Raw genomic sequence first — 21,571 nt, forward strand, 5'->3', positions numbered from 1 at the left:
TGTGGGGTGATGTTGGATTGAATGGAGACATCTCCTTGCCCAGCCATACTTGCCTCCCACCAAACCTGAGAGTAGGTGGAAATGCCAGTAGTGGGATCTTTACTGGTAGCAGCATGTAAAAAGCCCCAGAACTGGATGAACTGGCCTCTGCCTCTCTTTCCTTCCCTCCCTTCTCTGATGCCCTCTCACGTTTCTGCCTCCCAAAGGCTCCCAAAGGTTTGTTGCAGCAGCCCTGGCTACAAGCTCCCCAGGCGAATGGTATCTCTGGGCTCGCCAGGAGTTGCTTCCCAGGCCCCTGTGCGGCAGTGTGAGGAAGAACCTCTCTTTGGGGGCGGGGGGGCGGAGCTACAGCTGCCCAGAGGACTCCCAAGGAGAGGGGAGAAGAGAGGAGACTGAGGGAACACTCCACAAGGGAGGCTTCGAAAAGGGGCGAGGGACTGCCAGCTCTGCAGGGAAGGGGTGACATAACTGGGCTCTTGAGCCCCACAGGGGTGCCACAGAAAGAATGTGTTTGGTTAAGGTAGCCATGGACCCAAAAAGGTTGAAAACCTCTGCTCTAGGGGGTTAATGTGGGGTGGGGGGTTGGCAAGCAGAGTAAGCAAGGGCATAACCCCTAGTTTAAAACATACATGCTATAACATGCTTCATGTTTAGCGTAATAAAACACCAGCAGTGAAAGAGGCAAAATGAAAATTACTGTAAACACCTTAGCTCAGCCTTCAGCAACCTGACACCCTCCCCAGATGTTTTGGACTATCAACTCTTTATCAGTCTCATCCAGTACAGCACTGGCTGTGGCTGATGGGTGTTGTCCAAAATGATTGGAGGGTGACAGCTCAGAGAAGGCTGCGTTAACTCTTCACAAAGGATTTCCCCCTGCCCTTTTAGAATACAGTTTGTGTGTTTCCTTTTGTAACACAGCCATTTGTGCCACAGATTAGTAGGAGAAAGGCATGGTGGATTGCTGGAAGGAGAAGAATCTTCTTATCCAGAATTGGAAGCTAGAAGGATTAGCTGTTGGCTATGGTTAGTGGCAAATGGAGACGATGAGTTGCCTTTCCTGGACGGTGTTAGTGCTTTTGCTGTCTATTGCCATTTCTATTCTTGGCAAAGGTCTGTCCATCTGTTGAGGTTCTTCTGTTATGGTGGCAATAATGTCTTCCTCTGATTTTATGGTTTCTTTGGAAGTCGTCCTAACTCAGTTAAAATGTTCTGCTTGCTAAAGGTGGTGGAAGGGAAACAAATAATAGTGATGGTATTCTTCCCTGATCATTTTTCACATATACAGTGCACTTCTCTTACACTGAATGTGTTGATCGAGCATCACATGAAAGGTCTTGCAGTAGAAGGAGTGTGGATTTGGAGTCTACCAAAGTCACAATCCCATACAGGCAACAAAATGTGTGACTACCCCTGGGTTAGACTAGTAATGTGTGAGTGTAATGGACAAACAGGGAGATGGCGCAGAGAAGTTGAATGGGCTGTATTTGCTGCTACAGCTTGCACATTCTCACTGCACAACTTTCCCTTCAGATCCTAAGCTGGGGGTAAAAGTTTCTTTCACTGACTGTGTGAGCCTAATGTCCTTGCTTATTGCTACTCTAGCCTATTATGTTAATTTAACTTAGCATATATGGTATAATTGGAGTGCACTGTTGTACCCTTACTGCATTTCTGGTTATCTTCCAGTTGTCTTAGAATTGCTTAAGTTCTTGTTTTTGTCTTAACAAAATACAACCAGAAATGGTGGGAACTGTTTGATCTACAAGCAAAAGGAAGGATAAGTGATACTTAATTTCTCTGCAAGTCCTGGATGACACTATACAAGATTCTTTATGTACAGTGCTTTATTTAGAAGCTGTAAATTTTAGACAGTATATGTAAATAAGACTCTGCATCTTCTCACATGTGATGCATTTTTTTAACTAAATCTAAAATTAGACATATATATTTGAGTGTGATTTTTTTCTTACATGTCTTCCAACAGCCCCTCTCCCCCCGGCAGATGGCTGCTTACCAGGCTCTGGGAATGTTTCACAAGGGCCCTAGGAAGATGCTGTCTCGCTTACTGGGCTTTGGAAAGGACGTGTGAGGGTTCTGGGAGCATCCCAGGACCTCCCACAACCTTCACAGAGGCCAATAAACAAGGAAAACCAGCTGGATGCATGGGTTATGGGGAAATAAATAAATGGAGAGGAGAGAACAGTGGGTTTCCCCCACTCTTTATTTATTTATTCCTCCCCTCCCCATAAGAGGTTGCGCTCATGTATGCAAAGTGAGCATAAGTTGCAGACCCACTGCTTATATACACATACACCCCTTGCCATATCAAGAACTGCTTTTGAAAGCCACATTAATTTCAAAAATGGTTTAGCTTGTGGTATGGGTGCTGCTGTAACCCCAAGTGATCATCAGTACACGATATCACTTACACAGGTTTTTAGATTTCAGACAGTGTTTTCAGTTTGTTCACCTTCCAAATTATACTAGCAAACTTTCTACATTTCTGATTAGAATCCGCCTTCTAGATTCAAGGAGGTACACTGGCATGTACCTCCAGTTGCAGCAGACACCTAAAAGAATATGTTGGGTTATGGCTTAAAATGATGCTGTGTATTCTTTGCCAATGTGTCTCTAATTTGCATTTCTGTTCTGAATTTTGTTTTCTCCTCCGTCCCTCTCACACATTTCTTTTTCTTTCTTTCTTCCCTTTTTTTTTTTAGCTTTCCTCGTCCTATCAAAAATACTTGGCTAAACAGAAATGCACCCGCACAGAACAGAGATTCTGTGATTCCTTCTCTTGAAAGTGTTGTTTTTGGCAGCAATTACACCAAACAATTATCAGCTGATGTAAGATTGTAATCATTGTTTTTATTTATTTTTTTAATTGCTGAAAGAAATGATAAATATTTAACAATGTTATTTTTAACACACAAAGCGTTTGTATCTCAGTGCAGTTGCACAAAATGTGTTAGTCAAGAATTGGGCATTTTAGAACATTTCTTGAAGTGTTGATTACTTTTCAGTGATACTGCATAATAGAGACGGTTTTACAGTGCCACAGTATTGTTTTCTTAAATACACTGAGGTTTTTCCTTTAAGTATTTACTCAAAAGTCCTATTGGAAAAGTAGTATGGTACAGGATTGCAGCCTTCAGCCCTGAATGTCCTGCATGTGCATGGAAATGTCATTAGTTTTCTTATTCTCTGTCCAATAACAGTTCCTCATAGCTGCTGCTCTGGAGGTGAAAATACCCCAGTCTTTGGGGAGTTTATTGCAGACAGGCATGGAGGACTAGCTACCACCAGAAGTGGGGAGCTAAATGCTGTGTTTAGACATACTTTTTGTGACCTGTCCTTAATCTTTAAATGTAATTTTGCTGTAACTGTTAGTGCTGAATTGATAACTTTACAAATCTATTTTTAGGGCTGCAGTTTTATAATAGCAGAGACTTTCTTGAATCATGCTTACAATCTCCACCGTACACTTTGTGCCAGTTTGCTGATTGCATTCAAAGGATTACATAGCTATTTCACCACTTTATCAAAAGAGCTGCCTTCCTGTCTGAAATTAGACGCAGGTATGTGAAATAAATACTTTATTTGCTTCTATATGTATCAGCAAGCACTTTTTATAGTACTAGATGTCTGCAGCATATCTGGTATTAGTTCAGCAGATAGTATAAACATGAGCTCTGTTTTCTGCCCTCAGATTTAATATATTGCACAGGTTGTCTTTTATTTTGTTCTTCTTGACTTAAGATTTGCCCTGTTTCTTTTACCATTAAGAACAAATTACCTAAAGTGCAATGTGCTATAATAAAAGGTTAAAACAGTTGTGTTGAATGGTAGATCTATAGCTGTACTTAGTGATCTGGTTTGCACATAACACTAAGCCGTGGTTTGTCTGAACATCTGAACTTTGCCCTGCAGGCTAACCATTGTTTTCTAGGAACAAACTGTTATGTAAAGCCATGGTTTCTTGTTGGTTTGCAAACTGTGGTTTGTTTTAACTATGGTTTGGAGTGATGTAAAAATGCAGCAGCCTTTCTTAACCATGGTTTATTTTGATATTCCACCCTAGATGCTTGTCAGGCTGCAGAATCACAAGGCAAAAGCAGCTGGAAAACAAGCTTACGTTTTGGAGAAACAATTCATGGTTTGTTGCCTTATCTCTTGAGATGGGTCATGATTTGCTGAAAAAAAATCATGATTAAAACAAACCATGGCTTAGCGTTATGTGTAAACACAACCATTATCTATAATTAATATTAGCTATGCTCACTTATAAAGCACTGTGCTGTCGATACTGGTTTGAGACCACAAGGGTGAATCTTTAGTTAAGAATTACAAGACAAAAAAGAAAAAAACATGCTGGCTGTTCTATACACATTTATCAAAAATTGTGAGTGGTGGAAGTTAAGGCTTTAATACAAACTAAAAGTGGAATTCAGCATTGGGCTATGATGAATGTTCTGTCTGTGCAAGCATTGCAGCTTGCCAGATGGAAGAATGCCCCCTCTCTTCCCACCACATGCTGTTCTGAGGGTTCTCCCAAGCCCCCCACCCTGGCCACTGTTGGTGGATTCAGGAGGAAGAGAGGGGTGTAAGCCCTGTTGAGCAAGTGGAAGTCCTTACTCAGGGCTCTGCCAAAGATTCATAAATTTAAAAAGAAGTATGGGTTTTTTTGATACATTGGTTTAAGTCTAAATACTCCCAACTAAAGTATTTATTGACTAGACCAATGTTTTTCAAGCTATCTGATACGGTGGACTGGCATCTCCCTCCCTTCCTCCTGCAAGTGTCAGGGACTGGTACCATATTTGGTACCTGGTGCATCCCACCCAACCAGGGCTGTGATGGAGTTACTGGAACCAATGGCCAAACAGGTCTTTGGATCCGCATTTTGGGTAGCAGTGGAATAGATATGACATATGAGAAGCCCAATTTATTTTTGCAGTTTCTTAACACAATAGCTTGTACAACTATAATTTTGAAAATGGGTTTTGAGAGGACTTGAGGTAAGCCAAGAAAGACATCGCTCCAAAGTTAACAGCTAAACTTTGACCATAAAACATTATTGTATTGCACAAGAATTCCTTCCCCTTTCTCTGCTTTTAGCCATCCCCTACCCTTACCAAACAAGACAAATAGGCTCCACTTTAAACTTTGAGAGGATGAAAAAGTGTCTTGTGGTTCATTTTGAAAAAAGAGAAACTCATAGGTGTGCTTATAATATTACTTACCTGCACAGAAGTGATGGCTTTATATTGGGTCCTCCTGGTTCTTCAACAACTCAAAATAATTGTTGCTATATCTCTCACACACATCCAGTATGAGCTCAAATACCTTTGGCTTTAATTAAAATAATCAAAAGTTTCATCATTCTTTATCAATATGCTGAAACCTACAAAGTTATGTTGCATATTATAGTCCATGGGAGTTTAATCCCATCATCTAAAGGACATACAGATGCTTCTAAGCCTTATCACTTGATTGAACATACAGCTTCACCCAAGGAATTGATTAAAATAATAATACAAAATTTAAAAAGACTGACTCGAGGGGTGACAAAAGAAATTACAAGATTTTATTGATTATTATATTCCCCACTATTCTTTTAATACATCGTCCCTGTTTACACCTGTGCAAACTATGCAGACTGGCCTAATTTCAGTCCAGCTGCTCTAGCACTGCTGCACATCTCAAAATGCAGTGTTTAGTATGCAAACCAGGATGCCACTTTCTGTGGGGTAATGACCCCTGTTATTCATGTGATACCATACTGGTCTCTTGCTTGTTGCATATTAAGCCAAGTTCTGCACCTCTTGCACAATAGTGGTTTACATGCCCTGATTGTGCTTGTGAATTGTGTCTATATTAGAATTTAGTTTATCTTAGACTAAAAGGTGTGTTTCACCAGTAGCAGATATACAAAAAACTATTCAAACAATGCTTCTCTGTAAGAATTTAATCAAGCCCACATGTTGCATTAGCAAATTACTCAACTGTTTTGAAAAAGGGAACTTCAAAGTAGAAAGGGAGTAGCTTTCAATGTATGCTTCTATTGCTGACAGTTTCTGTTTTTAAAATTCTATTTGTGAATTTCTGAAATTTTTGTTATTGAATATTTTAATTTGGCCTATGTATTTTACAAAAGTGTTTAATGCCTTAGTTACATGTGCTAATACTACTAATATGATTCTAAGCAAATATGTTTTTAAAACTATGAAGTTGCATCCAGTAATGTTGCATCTGTGTAAGTCTGAATGAAGTCATTGGGGCATACTCACATGCAACTGCACAGCTTTGTAGTCACTAAAAATAATCTTATGAATGACTTTTGCAAGATGATCTAACTATTGCATTTATTAGTTATAAGCTATATAGAATCTTCTCTTGGAAAAAATAGCTTTCAAAATAATGAGATTCAAATGGGATTCTTGGAGAAAATAATCCAGAAATTCTGAAATCCTATTTAAATTTCAGGAAAAAACCTTGCTTTTCTTTTCTTTTGACTTGCCTTATATTCTCTGTCTTTCCTTTTGCCTTCCATTTACTTATTTGATGTACATTTTTATTTCAAAATTGACTTTTTAAATAATTTTTAAATAAAATATGCCTCACACATAACAGAAATTGTTAGCATTTGGGCAATCATGATTTAACAAATGAAAACCCAAACAGGTGATAAGAATCCAATAAATTCCTAATGTACATCATCCAGAACTCCTTATCTAGAACTTTCCTAAAGTCTCTTCTTTAATTTTTCTTATCTAATTGCACTAATTACTAGGTGAGTGATAAAACTTTCTTACTAACTTTAAGGATAATAATAATAAAACAGAGATGGAAAAAGGAGTGTAGTAACTAGTCGTGTGTACAATCCTTATAACTAGCCAAGCCCAGCATGCAGGTCCTTTATGAACGCCTCCTCAGAAGAAAATATCTACGAATCCAGGGAGACGCCTATATAGGTATGTTGTTTTATTAAGCGGCTTAACCAATTAGGATTTGTTATAATAAAACATCATAGCTTTTTGTTTGTAAATAATTCCTTATAATTCATGTTTAAACAGGATCAAAGAATCTAAAGATGCCATCCACACCTTGTGTAAAAGGACTCTTAACTTTAATCAAATTAAGGTTGTGTACAGTTCTATCTGGCCTTTGAGGTGCTGATGAAATGAGCTCATTTCACTGGTAGTTCAGTTTGCCTCTTGTTAATAAACCAAAAATGATTGCATAGTGTGATATATTCAGTTGTGTAGTAACATAATAGCATAGATTTAAGTTCTAAGAGCTAATATTTAATACCTGGTTTCTGTTTTGGAAGAAAAATATATTGGGCCTCATATTCTCGCTCCGCCTATCTCTCAGGTAGCCTTTGATGAAAGCTTGTATTTTGCTACCATCTTTATAATTGAACATCATCATGCCTATAAACGCCTTAATTAGCTAGAAGATGTGGTAGCTGCTGTTGATTAGTTAAATCACAAAAAGAAACATATTTTTAGAATTATTTATAGTGGTTTTACAACCTGTGAATATAGTTGTGTTTTAGAGTAATATCTCTCTTCATATGAGTAGAGGCAGGCCCATGTAGGGCAGGGGTAGCCAGGCTTTGGAGGTTTAAACTGGCCAGGGAACCCCACCAGGAACTGGCTGCTTTTTTAGTTTGAGTTTATAACTTTATTCTAACAGGACTCCTGCCCCAGGCCTCAGACAAGCTCTGCAGGGGCCTGAGCAGAGGGATTGTCATGGGGTCTAACAGAATATTCTGTATGTGTTGGCCTTTAGCCAGAATGAGAGCCTAGTGTGTGTTCTATTCCCTCTGCCCCCAGTCCCCTCTCTCAATCTAGCAGTGGTCAGGTGTTTAAATGAGTTCAGACCAAATTCTTGGCCAGACCTGAATGAGCAAATGGAAAGCAAACTACCTGACCAATGGAAAGCAAACAGAGCAACCTTTCTGGGTAGTGGATGATGCAATGTGTAAACGTAATTTACAAGGACAAGGAGGGCGGTATTGGCCCTTATTGGCAATCCCTCTGCATGGAGCTCCACTCATGCAAACCCAGTTGGTGCCCATGGTGTCTTCTTTGTTTAAATAATAATAATCAAAAGATTCTGCACAAAGGAACTACCACCAGATGAATTCTATAGCTATGTGGATAGGTAATTGATTTTTTGTTATGATGGGAACTGATCTACCTCAGGAGTATCATGTTTTTATTGTATATTTTTTGAAAAATATTTTTTTTAGCTGGAGGGTGAAATCACTTGCCCATATACTTTGATGTAAAGTATGTCAGGTATAAACATGGAATGGCTCTAATTGTTTTCTTAATTAACTGAATTTGTATGGCTGGATATGGAAATGTAAATATATGTGCATTTTTTCATTTAGATAAACTACAAAATTCTTTCATAGGTTATATGTACATGGGATTATATTTTAGAAAATATGATTTATTACAAAATCTATACAAATATTTAAAAGCCATGTGTTGTTTTTAAATGAATCAATGCCATGTTAGTAGTATACAGAAGGACCAGATTCTTCATGAACAGTGTTGGGTGGCTTGGATGGCAGTGTTGGGTGGGACCAAAGGCAAAAACTGGTGGAACAGCAGATATAGCTCTTATCTTTGTTTGGAAGGCTAAATTTCTGCCAAGCAAAAGTCAGAGATACCTACATACGCACACAAACACACACTTCTATCCTCCATGCAGGCAAGCAAGAGGCATTGACATTGTTCAAGTCAAGCAAAAGCAGTTGAGAATGGCATGGTGCAGCACTGGCGAGGAGTGTGACTTACAGAAAGTTTCAAGGGCCAAACAGAGAGATTTGGCCCCCAGACCTGAGGTTCCCTGCTTCTGGCCTAAAAGAATGTGTGTGCACACATAGAAGGGAGTGTACCTGTGGAAGACATAACATCCTTCATGAAAAACCACACATTTGTTTAAGAATATTTAAATTCTGTCTTACTAGCTGAAAACCACCCATAAAGGAAAAAACAACTTTTAAATGCTAAGGAGACTTTGATATGAAATGCTGGTTAGTGCTCTAGAAGAAAAATGGTGCAATTGGGTTGGATCTAAAGGTTCCATTTTGACTGAAGAAGTTTTCCAGTGGGGGGTGGGAGCTTTGGATCCATCCCACTGGGCAGATGCAAGCTCCTAGTTACGCCTAAATTGCTCCTTGTATAATAATAATAATTATTTATTAAATTTGTATACCACCCTAGGCCCACACGTCTCAGGCCAGAAGAGCTAAATGTGGCACTTAGGGAAACTGTAGTGTGTGTTTACATTCTGCAGTCCAGCCTAGAATCCCACATCAGTCTCATAATGAGAAACTGAGGCCTTTCTCCAGGTTCCCTCCTAAGAGAAGTTAGGTGGGTGGTAACAAGGGAGAGGGTCTTCAGTTGTGGGTCCATATTTATGGAATGCGCTTCCCAGTAAATGTTCCTTTGTTAACATCTTTTTGACACCAGATAAGGGCTTGCCTTTTCATATTGACCAATGTGAAACTTTCTTTGAAATTCTTTTCAGAATATAAGTGTTTCTTATTAAACATTTGTATCCAAAATAGTTTTAGCTAACAGTTACTTTAGCTAAGATTTATTTTTCAGGAGTTTATTTCTAGATGGAAAAATACTCAGGACAGAATACTCAGATAGGGAAAGTGGAACAAAAATGATACAATCAATATTGGAATACAAAAATTGAGTGAAAAGCTAAGCTGTCTTTTTTTTTTTACTCTCCAACAAAAGAGTAACATTTGACTAGACAGATACGTTTCTCAAAGGATGGTCAGTGTTGTTTGTTCAGTTTTTAAAAATAAATTGAATGGGAGAACTTTGGGCCAGAAGAGGGGTGGAGATTTAAAGCTATAGTAAATTAATTTTTAAACAAATAGTACTTAATGCTGTAACTAATCTGCAAAGCTCCTTTTTCTTATTTAATTTAACACAGACCACTTCTTTATTTCATGCCTTTTCATTAATTTAGGAAAAAACCTAGGAAATTGATGTTGACTGTGTACACAGACACTCTGCTATTATTGTGATTATCTATACTGCACTTAAAATCAGAATAATTATTATTATTATTATTATTATTATTATTATTATTTTAAAAATCAGCTTAAAGTAATGTTGTGAATCCTGACTTGCCCTACTGCAAATGGAAGGGACTGATTCAGTAGAAACTCATGTGAGCAGAAGTGGGAGAAGCTGTTTTCACTAATTCCCACTACCTTCCACACTGTTTGAGAAGGTTCCCTAACCTTCTTTGTTCAAGAAGGTTAGGGGACCTTCTCAAAGAGTGTGGAAGATTAGTGGGAATTAGTGAAAATTGTTGGTAGGAAGGAAAAATCAGTGTCTCCTCCTTCCCTCCCCCCTCCTAGTGGGAGTGTCATGAAAATTGCTCTACTCTTAGGAATGTAAGATCCAATCCAAAGTGTAATAATAATGCCTCCACTTGACTTTTCCTATACATCCTAATCACCAATCCCAATATTTCAGCATATTTAAATGTAAACCCTTTTTTATTTTAAATGCAATATCTAAATTTTCCAGATCACCCAGTAGAGGTAGCTGTCTTGACTCAAAAGGAAAAATACAAAAATCAGGGAACCTTTATTGGGTCACCCAAAATGTTACAAAATGGTAAACAACCTTTGGTGTTCTACAGAACTCTTCATCACGTTAGATGTTTTAAAAAAGAGGTGCATGGAGGAAAGAGGGAGGGAGGTTTGGCTGAACTGTTGCTTGGTTCTTTTTCCATCCTTAGATGAAACACCCAGGTTTCTTCTTAGGTGGAGAACAGGCTTAAAGAAACTAGGTAGCCCTTTACATTAATAGGGATATAGATTTATCTCAGCTGGTGTGTGAGATAAAAAGATGGTCAACAGAACAATAGATTTACCAAGCTGTTTGAGGGAATGTTTCCTCAGAGAATAAATCCTTATAATCAGATATATAAAATCCTCTTCCTCTAGTTTTTGTATGTTTAAATTTGGTGTTTTCCATTTCACACAAAAGGTTTTAGCAGTATTGGCCATTAAGAAAAACTCCATATCATGGCCGTACCTTTATTGTTATAAAATTGGCTGCTTTATTTTCAGAGATGGGGACTCTGCTGTTAGTATTTTTCCTTCCAAGGAAGCTGCAGTGCAATATGATACCTGCATGGCATCTAAAAAGGACCTCATCTGAACGTCTGCTTCCTCTCACACTCCACCTTAAGATTCTTACCAGATGTACTTGAATGGATTGAATACCAACCAGGAAACAATATATTTCTTTCCCTTTTGCCTTGCTTTTTTTTTACCATTTAACTTGATGAAGGATTCTATAAAACTCAAAATCTTGCATTCTGTATTCTATTTTGTGACTTTTGGGTAGGCCTAATAGAGGTATAGCCCTAATATAGATTATTGAAATTCTTTCAAGTTTGCTTTCTCCAGCAAGATTTTCATGGTAAATTGGGACTGGTCTAAATTTTGTTTGTGCGTTCAGTTTCATTGTGTTGCTTTTTGGAAGTCTTTCTAAAATACACAATCAAAAGAGGTGCAAGTTCATGTACCTTATGCTATGGTCTGGTAACATTTAAAATAGTGTTTGAGTAAATGTGGTTATGAGAACTTGCTTGCAAAACCAGAAGGATTTTGTTCTTAGCTGAACTCTCAGTTGAGAAATTTACTGGATTTCACATTGGCTATAGTATTTAAGGAACTTCAAGACAACCAAAAAGCTTTGTTTTAAAAATTGAACTGATTTAAATGGGGTCTCCCTCTGCGATTTATAAAATGTAGCTTAAAAATTTAGGAATATTCATTTTCCATACACTCTAATCTTTTCAGAGAATATAGATGTAGAAGCACGCCTGTCAGAACTCTGTGAAGAAATAAAGGTATTTTTTCTCTGATCCATGTAAATCTTAAATCACAGCTTGCTTGCTTGCTTGCTTGCTTGCTTGCTTGCTTTCATTTCAGGGTTTTTTCAGATGTTAGATACTGTTTTAAATAGCTAACTGTGGTTCTAAAGAATTAATTTTTATTTGCATTATTTCATAGATATGTGGATATGAGTACTCTGGTTGACATACTTTGCCTAATGAGCTTTTGACAGAGTATTTCTACAAAGGCTCCTATGCAAGCTCGGCAGTCATGGGATAAGAAAAGAGGTCTTCTTACAAACTGAACTAGTTAAAAAGGCTAAGAGTAGGAACAAGTAGTTCTTATGGTGGAAGGAAAATCAGCACTGTTTGGGGCTTATAGTACTGTATGTAAATACTGTAATTCATAAATGATATGGAAGTATGAGGAGTGAGACAGATGACACCAAATTTTGTAGGATAGTGAAAAATCCAAATTGCTACAAAATGCCATGTGAGTAAGCCAGTACAGTATAAACTGATGCACTTTGGGGCAAAAGCTACCTTATGTACGTATATGTACAGTGATAAGATTGAACCTGTGGTGGCTATCCAGGAGACCAAGGGGTAGATTGTAAGCAACTCAATGCAGAAATCAATAAGGATTATAAAGAAAATAATTGAAAATAAAAGGGCCAGTATAAACACATTTATATACCAGAGGCTTTGAAGTTCTAAAGTTTGAATACAGACTGTAGTGCCATTTCTAAGCTTAAGGTTGATTACCAATTATTAAACAGTCAATGCCATTACTCAAAGGAAGGCAAACGGATAGATGACTTTGAATCCCTTTCCATTTTTAAAAATTTAAAATGCTTTTAATCTTTAAAGATGCTTTTAAGAAGGAGAAGAATTTTTTATATGACTTTCTTAAAGTACTAGAGTTTCTACTTCTAAGAATACAAGCTTGTTTGTTTTCTCTGTTGGTGCAGAAAATGGAGAATCCTGATGAACTGGCAGAACTTATAAACATGCATCTTGCACAGCTCTGTTCACTTCTGATGGCTTTATGGGGACAATTTCTCGAAGCCGTTAACTTCCAAGAGGATATCACTGCATTGCTAGCACGAGAGCATCATACAATGCGTGTATGTATTCATTCTGTCGTGATACAACTTTTAAGCGCAGGAGTGTGTCATCCACAAAACTAATTTCTAAAACAATGTGGCTGGTTTAGCTCTTAAAACTAGGGGTCTTTCTGTCCAAAAAACAGCTATAGTGTGTGAGATGGAGGGCCGCTGTGCTGCCCTCCTAGCTGTGCTGCTGCTGCTGCTTGCTGGGGCAGGCATCCAATGCCCGCCTCAGCACCTCCTTACTGTGGCCTTTCATGGCAACCAGCTGTGCCACCAGTACTGGGAGGGTGGTGCAGCAGTGGTGCCCCACCTCATGCACCAAACAACCCTGAAGGTTATAACAGTGCAGCTCAGTTCATGTCTACTCTGAAGTAAGTCCCACTGAGTTCAGTGAAGAAATAAGTAATTCCTGGGAAGGCAACATTCACGTAGGAAGGAGCAACACCACTGGTCCTGAGAATCTGAGTCTTTCATATTCGTAGATAATAGGTAAACCCTTCATATTTGTATTACCAGAGTGACATGGGAAGAAAGCGCAGGGAGGCACTTGCATGCTGCTTCCAGTAAACGTGAATTGGCTCAGATTTGTAGTACCCAGACAACACTTTCAAGGGTATTATAGGGATGTCTCACTAATTGCTGTGGAAAACTGATTCCTTGGCTTGGAGGACATCCTATTGAGGAAGTAGGAAGCAATCCTTTGGAAAAGACTTGGGTAACGAATGGGATATCCATTAAGTGTGTGGAAGGGCCATCTGAGCATTAGAGACCTAGATACATGAGTTTGTGATAGGTATGACATGTCTGCAACCTTATTCCTCAATATTAGTCCTCTTAAATGAGCTGTTAGAATGGGCATAGTGTACACCAATGACACGAGAAAACGTAGTTGAACATTCATGGAAGCCAAATTCATATTAGTAGGTGGAAAGAGTGTGTCATTCAGTTGGACAAGTCTGAGAACCTTTTGAGTTGTTGAAACACTTTGAATGTTCCCTTTTTACTTGTTTCTACATGGGGATAACCTGAGACACAGTCTGCGTGCACAGCATACATTTAAGCACATTATTCCTCCAATAATCCTAGAGACTGTATCTTAAGGGTGCTGAGAATTGTAGCTCTGTGAGAGAGAAAGTACAATTCCTAGGATTCTTTGGAGGAAGTAAAGTGCTTTAAATGTATGGTGTGTATGCAACCACAATGTAATTCTGCTTAACTTACTAAATGTTTTCTATAAAAAACACACCAGATTGCAACATATTTCTCATTAAAATATACAACCACTTAAATGGATTAAAAAGTGAGTTATTATTTTGAAAGGTTTGCTGCAATACTTGACCCAGCTTAATTTGCTATTTCATGCCAATGTTTTTTGTGAATGTGCGTGTTTTAAAGTTTATGGAACATGCACTTTTACTGTGACTTAATAGTATAGATGTGTTATGTGTGTGTGGTTTTTTATAAGAAAAGAGAGTGATGAAAGTTTTATTTCAGTGTGAACCTTTCGTTTTATTACTTTGAAACATTTTAGGTACGTAGGTTTTCTGAAGCTTTTTTTTGCCTTGAACATCCAAGGGAAGCAGCGCTTGCATACCAAGAGCTACAGTAAGTACCTTTAAACTGAAAATATTAAGCCATAGCTCACTAAGCTTATTTTGTTACAAAGTTAATTAAAACTTAATGTTTTTTTTAAATAATTTTTTTATTGGTTTTTCAACACATATTAAAAGACAATACAACACAATACAAAAACAAACAAACATACAAACACGTATAATTTCTTGACCTTTTTTTCCTTAAACCTTCTTTCAGCGACTTCCCCATACCTCCCCTTTCTGCATCCCTGTTTTAAATCTTTCCAGCAACCCCTAATTTCAGTTACTTGTAGCACTTTCTTTAAATCCTTTTTCTCATATCCAATTGTTTGTCACTGCAATTCTATTTTGCATTACCCAAGGATTAAAACTTAATGTTGGATATTGTGGGTTGTAGTCAACTAGCTTTCACTCAGAGTAGACCCACTGAAATTAATGCAACTAAGCTGACCATTAATTTCAGTGCATGTACTGTTGAGTAAAAGCTAGTTGACTACAACCCACAATATCCTACATTAAGTTTATTTCAGTGGAAGTTTTTATGAGCAGAGCAGGCAATTTTTCACCAGTTCATTCTTTCTCCTGTAGCCCCCCTACTCCCCAAAAAAATCCTATTCCAAAGGGTTGTGGGACCTCCAGAATAGTGTAGCAGGTAGTATGCTGGGCAACAGGTGCAAGGAGGAATTGGCAAAAATTTTCTTAGCCCCCCGCCCTTCATTCAGAGAAATCTTTTCTGGATCAGAGAAGCCTCTATAAATGGAAGAATAGCATTTAGTTTGGGAGAAAAGGAAATAACTATTAACCTGCATTGGAAGAAGAGATCCTCAGGTGTGTTGAGCCTCTTATCAGCTTCCCAGGCCATGGATATACATAACAGAAATCGCATGCCTGCTGGTGAGACAGAGTCTCCCTTCCCTAGTTCCAATCCTACCCAGATCCTATTTACAGGGCATTGGCAGAGCTGTACCAATTTTAGGATTTGGCAACGTCTGCTCTGTTTCCTTTCCTTTTTGTCTGTCTCTGGCTGGAATGGATTTTTTTTAAGAAAAAAGAAAAAAATCGGTAGGAAGAGAGTGAGATCAGAAGCATCTAGAAGGTTGCTCCTGTAATGTTTCCCAGCAGCAACAGAGAGTCCAGCCTTGCACTCTTCACTGACTCACTGGAGAATTCATTGGAGACACGTTGGAGTGACTTCAGCAGGAGGAAGTCCTCAACCTGGGCTTGGTTAGTAGAGCAAACACTGCCTGTGGCAGTGGCTCTGTCTCTTTGTCAGCACTTGGCCCAGCTTCTGGGCAAGGCCCTGAGTTTAGTGGGAGAGATCCCATCAACCGGGCCATCGCAGAATCTGGCAAGGACAAGTCTGGTGAATATGGGACATAGGACTGCTTGCCACGGGTTGCCTCCTTTTTCCTCATCCCCTTCCCCATCATGGATCCAGTTTTGGCACTGGATTTTTTATTATCTCTTAGTATGCATGAGTTGGTGTTAAGAAGCCCACTAGAAGCAGAAGCTAAAAACAAGGGTAGAGAAGAAAGGGGTTAATAATCCAATGTGTTTTGCAAGAATCCAAACCAATGGTGGGAAACTATTTGAGAATGTTGATAGCAGCTCAGCCTTCTTTTCAAACCCTAGACCTGGGGAGGAGAAAAGCTGGGAATCTTCCTGCTTTTCCCTCCCCATGCATGAATCTTGCTGCCATTCTGGCTTCTGAAAAATGATGTTTCAAGCACCAGAAGTCTTGCATGCAATGCAGGGTGCAGAGATCTTCAGGAGATGTTCTATTTTTGTTTGTTTTTATGTTGTACATCATGTGGATTTTTTAAAAAGCATTAAGCTATTTATATTTTAAATAATACATTCTTATGGCTGTATGTATTAAAAAAAAACTTGCACCTGACACTTTCCCCAAACATGTGAGGTGTGAGATGGCCTTTCATATACATTAGCATGGGGAATCAGTCACCATCAAGATGTTGCCAGACTGAAGCTCCCATTATCCCTAACCGTTGACCATACTGGCACTAATGGGAATTGGAGTCCAAACACTTTCTGGAGTGGGACAGGTTCTTCATTGATATAGGCCAGTTGAATCTTAATGTTGGCCAGTTCTGCCAGTGGAACTATATTCAGACTGTAGCACTGAATGGCTGAGAGGATTTTATTGATTCAGCCTCTAGCACACAAAAAAAAGCCTAAGAATTTGAAGTGTTTCCAGACGTAAGAGTGGTCGTTCTTCAGACATGAACAGTTTTCATTGACCAATGTAAAACACTTTTATCCACAAATGTTCTCCTTTTATTATTCCATGGATCCTAGCCCTTTTTACCTACTGTCATGTAACTTCCTATATATCCAATATATCCTTCATTTTTACTACACATTTATAGCCCTGCTTTGCAATTAGAACAGTGCCTGGATGGCACTGGTCCAAACTGCTATCACTTCTGCTGGTAAATACATAAAGGTTTTTCTTTAATCAAATCTAATTTAGGTGTACTGAATGTAATTTGCATTATTAAGACTTGACCTTCCATTAGTGTTCATGTTTTAATTGTACCTTATTAAAATGCAGTTGTATTTTCAGTTACAGCTTATTGTCGATGTTTACTTTTTTTACAAATATTTTAACATAAGATTGTATCTTTCAGTGCGCAAAGTTACCTTCAGATGTGTACTGCCATAAAAAGCACCTCCTTCTGTAGTTCTCTGCCGCCTCTCCCTACTGAATGCAGTGAATTAGATGGTGATCTGAACTCCTTGCCTATAATCTTTGAAGATCGGTATCTAGATTCTGTTACTGAAGGTAAATCATTGGGTTTTGTCTGGGGGGGGGGGGTTGAAATAAAAGTTTAGAAATTTTCTGTCCTGAAAAAAATATGAGCATGGTGCCCTCCAGATGTTGTGTAATTCCAGCTCCCATCAGCCAGCCGGCATGGCCAATGGACAAGGATGATAGTCCTACAACATATTGATGGCATCATGTTGGCTACCCTTGCTTTTACACATTGAAACATACTATAGCCAGAATCTTAAGGGTGTGTGCACTGAAGCTTTTGTGGCTTCCATTTCTCGCTGCCAGTCCTTTTGCTGCATTGGGGGCCTAACCTGATATTTGAGAGAATCTTCTCAGGTCGTATATGGTACTATATGGTACGACAGTTACAAGGGAAGTCTCAAAAAAACCTATTGCAAATGTGAAAAGTTCACCACCTTCCCCTAGAACTCAGCATATTTAAATACTAATTAATATTTAAAAATGCATAAATTGTCTGCTTTATTTATTGGTTGATGAGAGTCTGGAGAATGGCCATAGCTTAGTAGTATAGCACATGTTTTATATGCAAAAGTTCCCAGGTTCAGTCCCTGGTACCTGCAGGTAGAGCTGGGAAATCCCTGCGCTACCAGTCAGTGTAGACAATAATGGTCTGATTCAATATAATGTGGTTTCCTATTTATCTAGAGATAAATGAATGCTCTTGAAACACATTCTTCACTTGCTCATATTTTAAATCTATAAACTGCAAATTAGTAAAAGTTTCAGGTGTATAATAAGTTACATTGTCTTGCCTTTTTATTTTAAATAAGAGATGGATGTACCCTGGCTGACAGCTCATCAGAAGTCTGACTCCAAGAAGCCGGATAAACCAGATTCTGAAGAAAGTTTTATGGCTAGCCCGGATTTGAAAAACAGACCTTCAGTTGCCTCCCATGCTTGGCACTCAGAAAGTGAAAAACAATTCACAAAGTCTGCAAAAGTGCAATGTCAAGAGGCAAACAAATCCAAAGTTAAGGTTACTAAATTGATGAAAACAATGAAACCTGAAAATCCCAAAAAATTAGTAAAACAAAACTCTAAGGACTCTGTAGTCCTCGTAGGCTACAAATGCTTGAAAAGTGCAGTACCTGAGGACGTCTCAAAGTGCTTTGAAGGTATGCCTTCATTGGACCAGAAAGAAGGGCTGGATTCTGCAGTTGGTGGCCATGCTTCCGATGCGAAGAACTTAATGAGGCAAATCAGCCAGAAAGAGTTTAGAAGTTTACCATGTAGAACTGAACAAAGAACTGCCAAACTGGAAGGGAATGAGGAAAGCCACCCCAGTTCTATCATCTCTCATTGTGCAAATTCAATTCTTTTGGGTAAATCTGATACCCTCCAAGCAGGCATTGGGGGTACTCATGGGGGCAGCAGCTTGACCCCCAGAAGTACTGTTGAAGACTCGTTTGGTTCACCGGGGGTTACAAAAATAGAAGTAAAACCATATTGTAGGAATATTTGTGGAGGAGATAAAGTTTTTGTTCGTATTGGATTACAGACAGAAGGCTCACGTAGAGAGAATTTGCAGGAGCCCACCTTTGAAAGTTCAGAATGCGAAAGAAAACCTAAATCAGAAGAACCACAGCTTGAAAAGGAAGTTGCACAAGAAACAAACTTCCAGCATACTGAGGATTCCTTCACAAGGGTTGGCACCAACCTGCCCATTCAATCTACAAAAGAAACTTCTGTTGCAGTTTTAGGTGGAGACGTACTTAAGTTACCTGATGTTAGTATTACCTATGCATCATCTAGGTTTTCGGATTCTGGTGTAGAAAGTGAACCTAGTTCTTTTGCAATGCATCCAAGTACAGATGTGGCTCTTGAAACTCCTCAAGGGCAAAGTGCATGCAACAATGAAAGAATATTTCCTCAACTATTGCTTAAACCAGATAATAATATTAAAAACCCAGTAGAGAGTCATTGCACTGAAAGTACGAGTGCTGTTAGTGAAATACAGTCCTCCCTGACATCAATAAACTCTCTGCCTTCTGATGATGATCTGTCCCCTGATGAAAACTCAAAGATATCCGATGTACCTGAATGCCAATTAAGTGATAGCAAAACTGTTTTAGATCTGGGAGCAATTGAGTTGACAACATGTGATGACAGTGAAGAAACAAAGGTTTTGCCACAGCAGTATGTAGGGTATTCAGGCAACGAAACGACATTTCTGCCTTCCTCATCCTCAGATAAAAAATGTCCACTACAACTTGATGAAAGTACATCTGAGGATGTGAACTCTCACAACCTGCAACTGAATATTGGTGCAATTTGTAATGATTCCCAAAGACTTGATAAAAACTTGCACAGTGTGGAAAAAGCAAGTGAAATTCCTTCAGGAGTTGTTTATCTGGGCAAGTCCTGTGTTGTTTCAGGTTCAGTGTCTAGTTATCCAGAGGGCAGTGTGAAGCAACCAAGTGAAAGAAAATGTGATTCTTTAGAGCAAAAACAACTGTCTGATCAGTTGTCAGCTGCAAAAGATGAAAATCTCACAAGCACGAACATCGTATCCTCGGAAGGAGGTAATGATATGCTGAAGCAAGGACTTGTAGAAAATTACTTTGGCAATCAAAGCAGTACAGATATTTCCAAAATACATTCTGCTGACAATAGCAGTACAGTTAGCCCTCAAAGGGGAACAATCTGTTCCATTTCAACAGAAGAGGAGGAGGAAGAGGAGGAGCAAGATCAAGACATGGTTGAAAATGGTTATTTTGAGGAAGCAGATGATAGTAATTTGTATGGAGCCACAAATGATGCTGAGGAGGATCTTGACCTATCATTTGTGGGACCTTTTATAACAGAAATATTGAATAGTGATTTTTTTGAGGAGGCAACAGACGTGGCTCCACTGTGTGCTCCAGGTAGTTTGGCTGCTCCCACTGCATTGAAAGGCTATCCGTGTGGTGTGTTATGGTCTTCGAAAGACAAATCGAATGCAGTTCTCAAGCAGCCCTGCAGCATGTCCTGCAGTACAGCTTCTTCTGTCTCCTGGTACGAGTATTCTCCCAAGCCACAAAAGCTAGCGTAAGTGCTATGGTTTAAAACAATTGTTTTTAAAACCCAGTTTAAAAGGAAAATATACAAACTTCATTTGCATTTTATTTTTTGGGTTTGGTTGCTGTTTGCTACTGTTTTCTTCATTTTGCACCTAGAATTCCAGGTTATTTCCACATTAAAATATATGAAAGTTTTGAGGTATGTGCATAATGACCAGGACTGTGATCCACCCGTGAAGGAAGATTATTTTGAACAGAGTTGAATTGAGTGGACTTGCTGCTAGAATGAAAGTATAATCCACCTTGGATATGTTCTTGACCTTTGTTTCATCACGAAATTTAAAAAAAAGCTCTAGCAGCACACTATACATATACACCGCAGCTTGCAATTCCGTATGGGAGGAAGATTCCAACTAATACCAATAGCAAGTACATGGGGTGGTCCAATTCTGCTTGGGACCATGGTAGGGGCAAAAGGTTAAAGCCCCCATCTTGCCATGACACAGATGCAATCCAGCTTCCCTGGTGCTGGCTATTTCCCGCCCCCGCCCCCCGGTGCTGGCTATTTTTTTGTTTTCTAAAACCCAACTGTGCAGTGCCAAACCATGTTACAACCTTCACAACTCGTTTGGCCCCCAGCTTCAGCGTTTTCAGTATGGGGTCCATTTCTGCAGAGATGGTTTGCTGGGTGTTGCTTTTGGTCGTGAATTGCATCCTGATTGCTAAATAAGACATGAATTGGAGCATCAGGAATTACTTTTAAATTCTAAGCAGCTTATTAAAGTCTCAATCTCCTGGGTTTTTCTGCAAGTGACATAGTTGTCACAGCATAGCACAATACCAATACAACATGGTCACATGAAATGTTGCAAACCAAGATGGTTGTGCAAAGGTCTGCAGCCTTGTGCAGGTATTGATCTTTGCTGAATGTGACAGAGATATTGCCTGTGCTGCTTCTGGAATAGAAACAGCAGCTAGAGGATTCAAATTGAAGGTGGTATGGAGATTATCGCCTTTTTAAAGCATTTTTGCCACGAGGAATTATCTGTCACTAATGCTGTGAACTGCTGCGAGTGGTATGGTGTTGTAACTAATTGATTTTTCAGCATAGCAAATGGGATTGCAGTACTTTGCAAAGGCCTAGGC

The 21,571-nt window shown here is 38.9% G+C and overlaps 1 protein-coding gene across 7 annotated transcripts in view; it reads left to right on the top strand.

Annotated features, from left to right (window-relative positions):
- FAM135A (family with sequence similarity 135 member A) overlaps nt 1–21,571 on the top strand; it is a 51,432-nt gene that overhangs the window by 19,428 nt on the left and 10,433 nt on the right. For 4 of the 7 annotated variants that reach the window (XR_014546463.1, XM_083607046.1, XM_083607047.1 and 1 more), the window contains exons 8-15: nt 2,724–2,850; nt 3,428–3,581; nt 6,900–6,977; nt 11,870–11,919; nt 12,876–13,031; nt 14,548–14,621; nt 17,260–17,414; nt 18,197–20,453. Coding sequence is in view for 6 of the 7 variants with exons in the window: in XM_083607046.1 (XP_083463172.1) it covers nt 2,724–2,850; nt 3,428–3,581; nt 6,900–6,977; nt 11,870–11,919; nt 12,876–13,031; nt 14,548–14,621; nt 17,260–17,414; nt 18,197–20,453 (3,051 nt within the window). In the remaining variant the exon portion in view is untranslated. Of the gene's footprint in view, nt 1–921; nt 1,027–2,723; nt 2,851–3,427; nt 3,582–6,899; nt 6,978–11,869; nt 11,920–12,875; nt 13,032–14,547; nt 14,622–17,259; nt 17,415–18,196; nt 20,454–21,571 lie in introns of those variants that run through there. The other 3 variants (XM_083607050.1, XM_083607049.1, XM_083607051.1) reach the window with 2 other exon arrangements.

Source organism: Podarcis filfolensis (genome assembly GCF_964270895.1).
Source record: "Podarcis filfolensis genome assembly, chromosome: 3".
Classification (NCBI taxonomy): Eukaryota; Metazoa; Chordata; class Lepidosauria; order Squamata; family Lacertidae; genus Podarcis; species Podarcis filfolensis.